Below are 15,369 nucleotides of genomic sequence, written 5' to 3'. Positions count from 1 at the left end.
GTCATACCCCCACAGCTAAGTCGGTTCAGCTTCTCATAAAATCCACACCATTCTGTATCATCGATTCGTTGCCCCTCTAGAAATGGGCCCCATGTCACATGTATTGTTTCTAGATTGAAAAGGAGTTGGCCAACATCTGCTGTAAATCATAAACTCCCATTAACCAGAGGGATTTGTTCGACCACCAGACACCAGCTCTCTCTCTCTCTTTGTCTGTGTGTGTGTTCTGGGTCAGCCCATTGTCATGGTTTCAGTTTTTTTGCAACCTTAGCAGGTTACACTCTCCATCACTGTCTCCACCATCAGAGGGAGGATTCTGGTTTCTGTACACAATGATGTCAGGCACAACATTAAAATGTTTAACCAAGTGGAGGGGCACTGTGACCCCACACGCTTGCACTATCAGTCAGGTCAGGATGAGAAAATGGAGGTCACATAACACACAAACACATATTATTCTAAGACAATAAATGACACTGTGAGGGAGGGTCAAATCCATTCGGGTTCATATTTGACCTATTTTGTCTTTTTATATCTTCTTTCTAATTGAGTTAAAGGGTCAGTTCACCCAAAGCAAATAAAAACACATTTTCTCACAAACCTCAAGTGAAATTTCCTTGTGTAGATAGGTTTGGTTTTATGAGCTGGGAGTTTGAGATTGATTGAAAATCGATACTGACCTAAAACCTTTTCTTGGTTTGGTTTATTGACAACAGTCTAAGATCTTAATAAAATCACAATATATGAGACTTGACTCTGGTAAAGTGCTAACCTTATTTCTTTTACAGATTAAGCAAATGGCATATTGCACTTTAGAGGTGTATGTGAATGTTATCTTTGAATAGAGCCAGGCGCTAGCATGACTCTTTTAAAAATCGCATATGTGCTCAAATAGTTCTTTGGGAATGAGTAACTTGAGAAACTGTTGTTGTGGTACAAATGCTTGTGTAAAATGTGACTACGTTTGTCTACAGTTTCATCCACCACATTTCAGCCTGTGAAAGGCTTCAGCAGTTCTCCTTGAGCTGCCCTTGACTTGAACGCACAGAGCCTGAGGCACTGGGCTGAGGGCTGAGCTCCCCGCAGGCCCCCCTCCCCCAAGGAAACTCTGCAGGTTGCCTATCTGTCTGCACAAAAAAAAAAAAAAAAGTCCAGATACATCTATTGTTTTATGCTCTGATCTTCACACAGGTTGCTAAAACAAAGCCCTCTTATTAATATTTATAGCCTCTCTGATGGGATGGGATCAATGGAGAGAGGAGAAAGAGAAGAGAGAGTGTGCCTGAATAATCATCATCCATCTACTTCCAGCCCACTCCCTCTTTTTACCATCTCTGTGAAGTGTAAGTGATGTTTTAAAGAGGAATTTGCTCTGTGAGCGAGACATGGAAATAGGATGTGATAAGAGAGAAGAATGGCTACATCCATGCCCACATGCATGTTTATTTTTGCTCTGGTGACATGCCTTCTGCTACCCTGACAGGGATGTTATTGAGTACAACAGCTTAAATGGCTAAATACAATGATACAACACACTCTGTACCCAGGTTTGCCATCACAAATGTAAATATATCTTTCTGTACTGACATCTGTTTTAAATCCTAGGCGTATGTTGCTGCGTTCTGTTGACTATCATATGCCGTTGCTTCTCCTTTCTCAGCTGAAGATGTGTGGGAGAGTGTTAAGAGTGGATGTGTAACAGACTCCTGGTGTCTTCATTGGCAGGCCCAGCATGGTGGATCTCCAAGATAAAAGTGACAGCCTGAGACACACTGCTCTGTGTCTTCTGAAGGTGGGCATGCTGCCTAGTGCTCAGTAAGCGAATTAGGTGGGCAGAGTGCCCAGCGCTGCCCCTCTTGACTGACAGTTGCCCTGCCGAGCAGACTTTAACTGCACAAGGAGAAAATAATTAATCAGACATGTTTGGTTCTTCCAGGAGGGGAGGAGGGTGGAGGCTGGTTTGGTGATGAATGCCCTCACTTCTACCTGTTTCAAAAGTACAGTTTATCCATGAGGAATGGGGCAGCTTGTACATGGGCTGAGGGGAAATTGCCTTTTCCATTGACCTGCAGCCAAGAGTGAGAAAGTGACTAGAAAGCGATATGAGAGCATCTGCCCTCTGAAGCAATGAATACGGTGCAAATTAAAAAAAGACGCCTTTCATTTTCAAGTGTTTTGGCTTTTCTTATCACCTGAAATTGTTTTCTGCCTCTTGAACTACACCGCCATAGCTACCGCTCTCATTTTTTCTTATTATTTCTTCCTCTTCTTTTCTATTTTTATATTTCCTCCACCACCGTTTCCCCCATGCTGCACTGCTGCATGATTCTGTGGATGTGCGGGTTGACAGGTTGAGCTCTGGGAGGTCAAGAGGGCAAGGGCAGTATTTGCAGATGGTGAGACAGAAAGCTGAGACAGCATAGCCTTCAGTGAGAACACTGTGCAGTAGGAATCATGAGGCCACGCGGAGTCACAGAGAACTATGACCTTGAGTCGTGAACAGAACAAAAATCAACACAAATCCACTGAGCCTGGACACAAGCTCGGGGCCCCTGGTGTGCACTCATTGGCATATGCTGTTTTGCTCCAAATGGATTAGACAGAGCCCCTCATGAATTATTGTGAAAGCCCAGGATATTGCGGTGCATCACTGGGAGATAAACAAATTAGTGTTTTTATGTCTGCCTTTAATGATATTCATGAATGCAGCATTTCATATGCAACAAAAGGTTTAATTATTAATTACTGTTATAACAATTCAGTGTGTGTTTGTGTGCTTAATTTGATTACATGATCTATAATATCTCCTTTTATCCTGCAGCTCTTCCTGGTTCTGGTGAATGATGTATACAGTAAATGCTCCAAATAACATTGCAAATCCAAACACTACACAACGTATCCAACACAAAGCCTGTGGGACACGAATCTTTGAATCAGAAGTGAGTGGAATAACAAGAATGTACTGTAAGAGGAATCTGATGAACTGCTTTAAAAATACATGTGATTCCAACTGAACTCAATTTTTATTTGGAACCAGTTCTGCTGGACTAACACTAATATCAACCTGTGAAAAAGATTTGGCTCTGCTTTGCTTTGTCTCACTTTCAACCACTTAAAATATTCCACTGAGAACTAGATGTTTTTGAGGGGCTACTTGAATGAAGTTTAGATTTTATATGCAGATATTCACATTCCTTTTCTAAACAGTTTCAAACTTCCACAGAGCCTTTGGCAGAAGTGCTGATAGTGAACACCCACAGAGCTCTATTTTAAATTCTAGTCCACTTTTCATATACACAGGTCTCACACTATAGCACGTTGAATGGTGAATTAATTGTGCATAAAAGACAAATCTAGAATTTTCTGTGCAGGGATAAATGTGACTGTTTCATTTAATGAAACATGATGCATTTTGCTGGAGATGCATGTTACCAACAGTTTGAAAAATGCTGTTCACAATTTTATCTACCTCTGAAGCTGCTTAAAGGGAATCACTAATGTAATTAGTGCAAGTGTTTTGCCAAATGTTGCTCTCTCCTAGTGGTGTGAGTGGTGTGCTTGGGTTTTGTCTCCTGTGCTTGTGTTTTCATCTGGAGAGGAGCTTGTGTAGCGCTCGGGTTTCTTTGGCAGCACCTGAAAGTTGCTTCTCGTTCTCACAGATCATGTTCTTCATATACAGTATGTTCATAACATATCATTCTGAATGCCCATACTATATTCTGTCCACACAGTGTCCACTCTGACAGAATGATCCCTCCTCTTCGCTCTTTCTGAGGTTTCTTCTATTTTTTTTAAATGAAATTTGTGATTTGTGATTTTGGGCTATATAAATAAGATCTGACTTGACCTAACCCACTACTGGTTAAAGAAAATGCTCTCTTCTCAACTTACTTTTAATTTTGTTGTTTGTCCTTACTATGTAAGGCTCCTTGAGATGATTTGTTGTTATGATTCGGCACTATACAAATAAAAATGAATGTAAAAATAACAATCAAACAAACATGTAATATGTCAGCCATGCAAAGATTTGATAATGACATACACAAGGATGGATAAAACATAAGGCACAAGACATAATTAGAACAAAAAGTAAAAAAAAAACAACAAAAAAAACATTTTTGGTAGGCAACATTTAATTAAACAGTTTTCTTCTCATGGTCATTGTTCACTGCTAATAATTGTTGTACAATATGATTGTTTCATTATGCATTCATTTTGTGTTTTTTACATTTGAGAGAGAATTAGTTATTTGTATTGTGTTCTGGATTACTTCTGGCCTCCACAGGTTTTATGAATCCCAATTAAAGAACCAGGAAACTGTCTTTGTCCCTTCCTGGCCACCATACACTGCAGTTAGTCAGTTGCTACTTGCTAGTGTGTGATGCACTACTGCTCTTGTTTGAGCAGTTACTTATTTATATCAAGATACTGCAACAAAACAGTCTTGTTTGGATATGATGAGCTAAAACAAACAGCTTTAATTTGAAGAATCATTGCTTGGAAAGACAGTAACCAGCTCCTAAGAATGGAACAAACTGTTTTTTTCTCTTCAAAGGAGCCTGTGGAGAAACTTGCAACTACACTGTCCTCCAAAGTAAGTTGATATTCTGATCTGAGAAGGGGAAAAACAGCTTCAGGCTTCACTTGAACTATCTCAGGACAGTTTTACAGCTGGAAACACTGACGCACCTGTGCATTCCTAGAGGTTTTCATATCATTTGTGGTTTGAGATTGCGTGGAACATTAAGAATTTCTACTCTTTAGACTGTTAATGAAGTTTGAATGTTCAATTAGCCAGAGCTTTTCAATTTCTCCTTTGAGTAGCTCCTTTTCAAATCTTTAAATGAAATTAAACACACACTTATAAACTCAGGCTGAATAACAGCTATGTGCTTTTAATGCCTCTCACACACCCACCACACGATGTAATCTTCTACAGAAAAGAAACGGCTAAAGAAATAATTAATTGGAGAGAGCCATCTTTAAAAAGTAAAACTGAGTTAGTCCTGATTAATTTCATCATTTCTGCCTCCATTTATTAAGATGGTATCTAATTTTGATTATCAGAGAAGTCAGAATTGATCACTGTTTGTTGTTCTGAAGGAAAATGCTTGCTGGTTGTGTACACTGATGTATTTCTTTTTCCACTGAGTGCCATCATAATGCACAGGCTATATGACACTGCCGCTTGTGTCTATTTAAATGTGTCTTTTATGATGACAGGTTTGAGCTCTGGCTCATGGAGCAAATTCCATATTTTAACCAAAGAGAGTAGATCCAGACAGCCTGTGGTGGCTCACACATGGATAGGCCATACTGTTCACTATCGTCAGTCTTGAGTCTAAACTATACATAGGTGGAACATCAGTAATGATGGATTCACTGTCTTACAGAGCAGCTTCGAATCATCACAGGATGAATACTTTTCATACTGAGATGTCGTGCAGGACAGTGTCTTGTCTTCCTTTTCTCTGTTATTCTCTAACTACACTGCTGGCAGTAAGAAATGATTTACAGTCAGGCTTCCCTGGGACATGGTGCTCATTTTCTGAATTGCATATGAATATGCAGGGAGAGATTGGAGGCTGATCACGATTTATGGACAAGTGGGAAGCTGCAGCTGTGCACAAATAATAGATGAAATTATATAAGGATGCAGCTGATTCCCACTTCTCCTATTTTGTACACTTTTGTGTCTAATGATATAGCTCTAAAGACCTTTCTGTGAGGTGTCTACTTTTATAATATTGTGTGTTAAGGGGCAACATGCACTGTAGATTGTTTTGTACTGCTCCGTGGTCCTTAAAGCAATGGTTTGATATTTGCAACTGTCTCAAATCTGTCAGGTAAATATATGGCTATGACCAATAAATGGTTAGCTTAGCTAAGCATAAGCAGGGGAAGTTGTCTAAATTTGTTCAAAGCTTACAAGCCCTGTTGATAATTCAGGAAGTTACTGCTGTTGGCCAGGAAATCGTTCAGAAATGATCCCTCATATAATTGCAACATGACATTTTTACACGACTGTTTTTCTGCAGATAAAACAAACAAAATGCTACATATTAGTGAACTTTAAAGCTGCTAACTATGGTCTGAGCCAGGGTAGCTGTTTCTTTATGCTAATCTAAGCCAACTGGTTGCTAATGATATGAGAATAGTGTCAGTGTTCTCACTGGCAAGAAAGCAAGTAAATGCATTTCCTAAAATGTCAAACGGCTCCTTTTAAGTGTATCAAGATATTAATGCAGTTTGAGTGTAATATTGATCCTTTGAACTCTGCAAGAAAAAAGGCAACACAAATGAAATGGAGGATATTCAGTTGTGCTGACGTATGTACAAATAATACTGCCTTGAGAAGCTTTCCATGAATCACTAAAATAAATAGTGTCTCATCAGCTGCTGAGATTTCTGACCATTCATCTGTGTGAGGTATGACCCCTTTTAGAAATGGATCCATGCCTGCTCAACCTTCACCTCACTTGTATATTAAATCTATTCTGTTTTGCTTTTGGTTTTGCCTGTTTGAGCGTGTAGTGTAGTGACACATCCACTGAGACAGCAGGCATGAGGTTAAAGCATTTCACCATGGAAGAAACTAGAGCCTGATTTGGCACTGGCGGAGGATGGGCTGAGACAAGCGTGGATACCAGATGGCCATAAATCTGTAATTTCAATCCTCTGGTGCAAAATGAGGCACTAGTGGAATGAAATCTTGCCACAGCTTCAAATATCCTGCTTGCAAAAGTCTTTGTTTTCTTGGCAGAAGGTGCAGCAGTCATCCTAGTTTCTTTGAGGTGAAGGTTTCTTGTCATCAGTGTCCGCCAAACAAAACATGCAGAAAAGGCCATTTAACACCACTGGACTGCGCAGTGTTGGTGTCTGCCAGTGTCTTTGTGGAATGGTAATCACCGGTCTAATCAAAAACAGAAAGAAGATGGACAAAGACAGTTGAGCTGAATTTAAATAGGATGAGCCCATAATGGCCCCCAAATGGAGAGTGCAGTCTGTGCTTGCCCCAGAGGGACTCACCTGTGATTTAGCCTCCTATGTGACAGGGTGGCATTGTGACATCACCCTCCCCCCTCCCCTGTGACCCCAAATGTTCCCTGTTCTGTTGGGGGGTGCATAATTGTCTAATTAAATGAAGAGACAACAGCTCTAGCATACCTCATTAAAGACATCACTCTGCCAGCTCCTGCCTTTCCATTTCTTTTAAAAGACTCTCCTCATCCTGGCAGGAAAGGTCAAAGAAAAGTGTTGAAGATGGTTGTTTATTCCTCTGGCTTTCCTCCTATAGGGACATTAGATACTGTATCTTTTAACTATATAAAATAAAGGCTGCTCCAAATTCTTCTATATGTGTGTGTGTGTGTTTAAAGACAGTTTTGCTAACTTGTTGGATCCTCTTGACTTTTAATATGACCCATAAACAGACAAATAAATATGGCAATGCAGCACAGAACAGCACAGAGGCAGCAGTTTTGATAAGAAGTGTTAGCCATGCTGATATACACAACAGTACTGATGGAAACTGCTAAGTGGTGAGCTGCTACCCTACAAATGAAGTGAATGCAGTCATCTTTTTTGTATTAACGAAGCGTGCATTGAATAATTTCAACAGATAAATGAACCAGGTTTGAGCTGCTTATAAATGAGGTTAGTTGAGCAAATGGTTCCCAGCTGACTTCTCTCAGTGCTCGGAATCCAGTGGAATAATTAACTCTGAGAATACACAACATCAGATGAATTATTAAATAAATACATATTTATTTAAAAAATATTTAACAGGTTATTCTAGCATTTTTTTCATACTTGGTTTATTGGTACATATTGCAATTTTATTTGAAAATAGAATCCATCCAATTAAACATAGCATGCGTGAGATACATTTGCTAGATTTGGCATGTTCAGTAACAGATTATTTTAGCATTTTTTTTCATACTTGGTTTATTGGTGCATATTGCAATTTTATTTGAAAATAGAATCCATCCAATTAAACATAGCATGCGTGAGATACATTTGCTAGATTTGGCATGTTCAGCAATTGTACAGTACACTGTCTTAAATCACAAGTAAATACATTTGTAGTTTGTTCTGTGCAAGTGTGTGTGTGAGAGCATAACTGCTGTTGGTTCCTTCATGGTTGTAGTTACATGTATCCCTGACAGTTTCTGAGCTACATTTATACATGTTTCTCTGTGCAGCTCATGCTAAACGTAACCTTTTCAAGTCCAATTATTTATGAAGTCTACAAATATGTCTCCCTGCTTCCTTTGTCACTGGCTCCCCTCGCAGACATATATAACAAATATTTGAAAGGATGAATGTCGGGGGGTTAACATATGTCCCATCTGAAATGTCAGCAGCCCCTCCAGTGGCCTGCCATGGTGCTGGCAGAGCACCAGAGCGTGTTGTTTGGGATGCAAAACTCTATTTATGCTGATGTTTAATCTCATGGCGGGACATGAACCTGGCTGCCCTGAATAGGTGCTAACACAGGATGAGTTTGCTCACCCAGATGTGTCATGTGTTTGGAAAAAAACAAGGAAAGAAACCAATTTATGTCAGTCCTGGATGCAGAGTGGCTCAGTGACCTGTCATAAATATCAAATACTCAGCCTGACATCCACTCGAGTTTATAGATTTTGTGTCAAGGTATAAAAGTAGCTGCTTGAATTTTGCTTTTGGGTCTTGGGGAGTGCAAATAATCTTATTAGTTGGAGTGACAGCTTGAGACAGTGGACTATGTTAACCACACTTGATTCTGGCACCCTGAGGGATGCAGCTGTGATCAAAGACAGTCTGAGACTGGAGAAAAATAATCAGGTGTCTCACAGTGGATGGACACACAGCACAAGTTAGCTTCATGCAGTGAACGTTGGCTTCACTTCCTACTCAGATTCTGCACTACAGCAAATAAAGTTTCTGAAATGAGTCCTGGCCTGAGAGACAGCCAGTAAAAGCCTTATTCAAAACTGTCACTTGTCTACAACTCCTGTACCTGGCCAGAAAATTAAGTGAGTTACTTGAACCCCAATTAAATTGGCTAAATTCACATTAGTTGTTCCACAGCCTCTTTGAAAGAAGAATAATAAGTATGTCACGGTACAGGCCACACTAAATGACTAAACTAAGATTTAAAGCAGAATTTATGTAAATAATGTAATGCGTTTACCCCTGATATTGATGGATGATTTGGGCTGTGCTGCTTTAGATCATGAATAATTCATCCCAAGCAGAATGGGTTTCAGAAGGTGGCTTTTTGGCAAAAATAATGACCAAAGAAATTGTTTGGGATAGCTTGATCTAACTACACCAGGACACAGCGGTCAGTTCAGGTGATCCAGCAATGGTGATTAGTGTTTGTGTTGCCAGGTCAATGTAAAGTCAGCTTCTGTCAACTAAACACAGTTTAAGATTAAAAGGCTTGTACCTTGTGTGTCTTTAGTATAATATTTTTATAATTGGTCTGGAGAAAATGCCATTTATCTAAAGCATCTAATGTGACCTGATTTTGTTATTCCCCTGTTAGGACAATAACATTTCTGAGCAACTTTGTGAACATGGGTTGTGCTTTGCAGCAGTGGGATGGGCCCTGTGGGCCAGGATGTTCAATAGAGCAGAAACGATGGCTATTAGTCATTCAACATTACTCTGCAAGAATTTAAATAATTAATCTTTTAATAAATAAAATGCTAATGAGTTTGCTGGTTCCAGCTTTTCAAATGTGAAGACTTGCTGTTTATTTCTGGTATTATATGACTGTAAACTGAGTGTGTTTGGGTTTTGGACTCTTGGTTAAGAAAAAATAAGACATTTGATCAGGTCATATTTGGTTTTGAGCTATTAAAAATAACGGCCAGACTGATAATCACAGCAATCATTCATTGCATTAACAATGTGCATGCCAAATCATATCAGAGGTTGAAGGAAACTCTGTAGGAGATGGTCCAGTTTAAGCTCAATAAAAGTTAACAGTCACAGAAAGGTTGGTACAGGACTATAAATTCCATCACTGGTCTTTTATCCTTTGAACGTGTTCCTGGACATAATGCAGATGGATGCACAGAGGCCAATAGAGGGAGCCCAATAGCTGTTTGTCCTTAAACTGACATGAGGCCAGCGGGTACCACTGCAGTTTGTTTACATGCAAAATTGTTTAATTAATTAATAATGGCCAAATTAAAGGAAGAGTTCTACAAGCTGGATGGAGGTGGACGGTCACTACAAAAGGTATATTTTAAGTTTTCTGACACTCACTAATTACAATCTGTTCGCTGGCCTTTGTAAGGAAGAAGTGAAAGCCAAGTGGGGAGCTCTGAACAGCAGAGTGTGTCCCAGCAGATGGCTAGTGAGGGCGTGTGGAGTATGAGACAGCTGTTGTCCATCAGTTTTTTTTAAAGGTATTTTAGCTTTCAGAGCCTTCCAGAGGTTTCCAGGCAGCTATAGAGACATGTCAGCTGGTTTGCTTCAGTTCCTGAAAAAGAGACGACAGGTCTCAGGGGACCAGCAGGCTTTTGTTTCACTACAGCCTTCATAACCGTTGCAACAGTGTTTACCCTACGATGCGCGTCCTAGACTTCAGTACACAGTAGTCAAAAGGTGGCTCTTTACACATCAACAAAAGTTCAGTGAGATTGTACATTGATTTTGAAAGATGATTTGGAGATGAGACATTTTTAACAATATAATGGGAAATGAAATTTCATAGCCAACAACTCCAGCGTACACTATATTTCACATGTATTGCAAAATCATTGAAGGAAATTGTGCTCCCTGTAAATATTAGTTTTGTAGTGATCTGACCCACCTGGCCAGGGATGATAGATAGACTTAATATATTTCATTAAGTCAAGAATTTATATTTCTCTTGTAATGAGTTGCTATGTTCAGCCTAGCTCTGAGGCTGCTCTGCTGTTAAACTCCAGACTGTGCCGTCGTGTCAGTTTGAAGGGCTCAGGAATATTACTTTGATAAATATTTGATGAAAGAGGAACTTGTATTGATTCATTACACTGTGAGTAATATGTGTATGTGTTTATTAGGCTGTCTCTGAGTATCTGTGTTTAATATTCTTTGTTTACAGTGGAGGGTCACATATGGGGAAACACATGAATATGGAGCAGGTAGCCCCCGTTCATTTCTGAGCTTTGCACAGATGCTCAGCCTGTGTTCTGCACATACATACTGACAGCACACACACACACACTCGTGTGCTTCCTTTTTACAATTAAAGTAGGTTTGGTGACATGCATACATTTCCATATTGACAGAGAGATTTCACCGTTATCTTTTATTGCTTCCTGGTAAAATAAAACCCCGCTGTGTCTCTTCCAGGATGCGAGCCCAGTTACAATCTCAGACATCACCTCCTGACTCATAAAAAAGCAGTTTGTGGGGAGAAAGAGCAACATGAAGGACATGTTGAACACAGGGGAGGTGAGTGTCTTTCTCTGTGTACTTTTCTGTATCCCCAAGTGTCTGTATATTTGTGTGTACAGCTGTGGCTTGAAAGTGAAAAGAGGAGGTGGCCTGTACCAGGAGATGGTATAGGCTTGGCCCTGCAGCATTTTGGCATAAAGGACCTACTCCCATTATGCATGCTGGCGGTATCTGTGGATGATATGGTTTGGTACTGAGAGATAAGGTCAAGTCCTGCTAATGAAACGCATGCTGAAGGTTTGCAAAGAGCCCTTCCCCCTCAGCTTCTCATTTTTATTTTGAAGTATTTCATTCTCTCCCTGACGTTACTTCATTATCAACCACCTCTCCTGCATTTATATGAATAGATGGACTCGCTCCATTTTATTATATCAGATCATTCACCTGCCACCATAACCTCCAGCATTTACATGAATGAATGTTAAAATTATTCAAGGCTGTATAAAAGCCATATTTGGTTAATTAGGACTGATATCTTGACATATACTCTAGCTGTGGTGCCAGGAAGGTACCCTGCTGGAGTATAGCTGGTTCTTTGTTTATATCCCTGTACTGTGAGGGTAGCCAGGAGGCATGGCAAGTGGAATTCACTCAGGTGATGGGTTTAGTATGAGCGGATGCAGAGGGGGAGCTCTCTCCTCCCTGCTGACTCCACCAGCCGGCTCTGGCATTAAGTCAGCCCAGCTCTGTACCAGACGACAGCATGACAGCTGTTTCCTATGACTAGGGGAAAAACACATTGATTCACTTCCTCCACTGGCCTCATTTGGGAAGAGATGGAGTGTGGCCAAAATACTCTCTCCACCGGTACTGAGACGTGGACAGTTGGAAAAAGGTCAGCGGCAGAGAGGAGAATGGAATGGAAGAGAAGCGTGGCATTAAATGACACGACCAATATTTCAGCTGTAAATTGATTCTGTCCTTTTTTCCATTGTGTGATATGAACCTTAATGCTTCTTTATAATTCTTCTGTCCTGCAAAGGCAAAGATATTTGATAGAAACAAAAAAAGATATATGTACAGTTTACATGACTACAGCTAAACACTAAACAGTAACTGCACTATGGCTGCAATGCCAAGCAAATTATGTCACTGAATGTACTGGTATGTTGACAACATTTATTTATTTATTTATTTTTTTTGGCAAATAGCTGGTCTTGCAATACAATAGGCACCTGCTTAGGCTCTGAAGAATGATCAGGGTCTTAGTTTAATACAGCAAAAGTCCTCAGTGACTTGATTATATGGGGTTTGATCATGTCATGGCATATGTTATTAAGATGATCAATTCTATCTGAGCAAAGGCCAAACACCACAGGATGCATCCTTGAGGAACGTTCTGCTGAGTATGACAGTCTTCTCCTCCACACAGAATTGGTTGGGTTATAAAGAGAAAGAGAAGGAGACTCCAGAGTTCTTTTTCTTTTTGCTGAATGACATCAAGGCTTTCATGAAAACGGGAGAAGACACTACCCTGATATTTGACGCTGGGTTGCTGCTTGATCCTGCATTCCTCACAGATGTAAATCTCTTGAACATACAGCTAAAGGTTGAAGATGAAAACAAATGGGATCAGTGCTATGAAAATGTTCAAGGCCAAAAGCTACATTCAGTAGGTGAAAAATAAACAAAAAAATCTGCACGTCTCTCAGTTGTAAAGATAATGAAAAGTCATATAGGGGCATCTGATGTTTTGGATGTGTTGTGACCTCCTAAACCATCTTGGCCAGGTGTTTGCAAACAGATTCAGTGCCTTTGACTCTTCCCTTGTGTGACCCTCATTGCCAGCCTCTTCGTGGACGTTCAAATAGGTGAGATTTCCAGGCAGGTGGCTGAACTCTTCAGTATCAGTCCTGTGGAGATGGAGACAGAGGTTATAACCCTCTCAATGGCCAATTAAAATCTCAACAGAGTTCATAACATTTCTGGAGCCTGATGGACCCAGCCATCTATAAGAACCTTTCCCAAGCAGCTTTGAAAGCTTTATTTGGGCCAACATACCTTTGTTCATTATCGTCTTAAACTTTGTCACGCAAATGTTGTTCAAGTGCACACAACAAATTCTTAAATCAGGCCATTTATATGCTTGTTTTTATATCAAACCAAATGGCAAACGCTTTATCATGATAAGAGCAAGTGGAACTAGAAAACAGCCCATAACTACCCAGTATTTCAGACAGAAATGGCGTGTCCTTGCATCCAGACATTAGCATTTATCCCGCTGTCTGTGGTATTGATTCATCAAGTGAACTCTCATGCTGACAGGCACCGTCTTTTTCTACGTGCTGTGAAAGCTCTCAAAAAGCCTTAGTGCTGTGTTTATACAGCCAGTCCAATACCTAAATGCAATCTCTCTCATAATACAAGTTATATGAAAACTCACTGCAAGGATGCAATAGATAAAGGAAATATTTTATTTCTATTCGAGGGGGGATATTTGTTTTCCCAGCTTGGACACGTACAGGAATTAGATTTTACCTGAGAGTAGACAAACATTTTAACACCTTGAAAGTGGAAATCTATTCATGAATGATTTGATATTCTATTTTATTGTTATTGCTTTGGTCTTTCTGTGATATAACTCTTTTTCTGGAGAGGATTTCTGGATTTCGCAAAATAAGCAAAATAAGCTTGTATCATGTCACACAGTTAAATCACTGGTAAGAGATCTTGACTGTAGGATCAATGGTTCTCTCATGCTACTTCCAAGATTGATCCTCTCCTTTGAGATTTAATTAGCTCCTGAATTTGATTTGATTTATTCTTTCAAGCATGTAAAGACAGTTGATATGTCAACACACATAATTTTACACATATCCAACAAATGCTAATCCAATATCAATTTGCTTATACCTAGTACATGCTTGAATGGAGTAGGAAGAAGTCAGACTTATCCAGTCCTACCCCATGACATCATCTTACATCATTGGTTTGCAAGCAGTATCTCTACATAAATAATTCTCTTCCACACCACACAAGTAATATACTAAAAAAATATACTTTAGATAAATGTTCTGCAATAAATTACTGTAAAGCCACATTTCACCATTATATTTTTCTGCTGTGTAGTGTAGCCTGCCTTTATAGCCAAGAATGTCCTTCAACCACGGGTAGAGGTAAAGACTGACAAACACTGCTCCCTACTGATACAAAAATATTCCTACAGTTACTTCCAAATTCACCTGATGCAGTATAAGTACACCTATCAGCCATAACATAATGACCATTGACAGGTGAAGTGAATAACGGTGACTGGTACAGTGGCACCTGTCAGTGTGTGGGGTATGTTAGGCAGCAAGTGAACATTCAGTCCTCAGAGCTGATGTGTTGGAAGCAGGAAACACAGCCAAGTGCAAGGATCTGAGTGACTTTAACAAGGGCCAAACTGTGATGGCTGCGATGACTGGGTCAGAGCATCTCCCAGTCTGCAGTGGTTAGTACCAACCAACAGTGTCTAAGGAAGGACAAACCATAAACTAGGCAGGCGGCTATAATCTTATGGCTGATTGGTGCCTGTAGCGTGTAGGTGAGACATTTACAGTCTTAAGTTGTTGAATAATATCAGTGTATTACCTACAGCATTGCAATCACTACCCAGTGATTCAGGGTTTATTTTATTTTATTTATTTATTTTTGACTCTTGTTCCACCTTAAAAGCAATCTTGAAGCAACCCCTGCAACCTGTTTGTCTTTCTGGCACCATTACTGCAATTTTTCAACATTTTAAAGATACAGGAATGTTGGTGTTAAATTAACAAAATATTAATAACAGAGACTTTTCTGTTGTACTGCCTTGTCTTTACTGATCAGTGCAATAAGAAATGTTCCAAAACATGAGAACAACTACAGCAAGACAAAGGCAGATAAAAGCAGCTGTACTGAAATCACAAATAATGAAACAATCACTTTATATACTCAAATATAACC

The 15,369-nt window shown here is 39.8% G+C and overlaps 1 protein-coding gene across 5 annotated transcripts in view; it reads left to right on the top strand.

The window, feature by feature from the left end:
- The first annotated feature begins 4,364 nt into the window (after positions 1-4,364).
- Positions 4,365-15,369, top strand: part of robo1 (roundabout, axon guidance receptor, homolog 1 (Drosophila)) — a 306,681-nt gene continuing 295,676 nt past the window's right edge. For 3 of the 5 annotated variants that reach the window (XM_020616829.1, XM_020616835.1, XM_020616828.1), the window contains exons 1-2: positions 4,365-4,594; positions 11,338-11,439. In XM_020616829.1, coding sequence (XP_020472485.1) covers positions 11,413-11,439 — 27 coding nt within the window. In that variant the 5' untranslated portion in view covers positions 4,365-4,594; positions 11,338-11,412. Of the gene's footprint in view, positions 4,595-11,337; positions 11,440-15,369 lie in introns of those variants that run through there. The other 2 variants (XM_020616830.1, XM_020616832.1) reach the window with 2 other exon arrangements.

Source organism: Monopterus albus, unplaced genomic scaffold (genome assembly GCF_001952655.1).
Source record: "Monopterus albus unplaced genomic scaffold, M_albus_1.0 scaffold180.1, whole genome shotgun sequence".
Lineage (NCBI taxonomy): Eukaryota > Metazoa > Chordata > Actinopteri > Synbranchiformes > Synbranchidae > Monopterus > Monopterus albus.
This window is presented reverse-complemented; position numbering and strand designations above follow the sequence as displayed.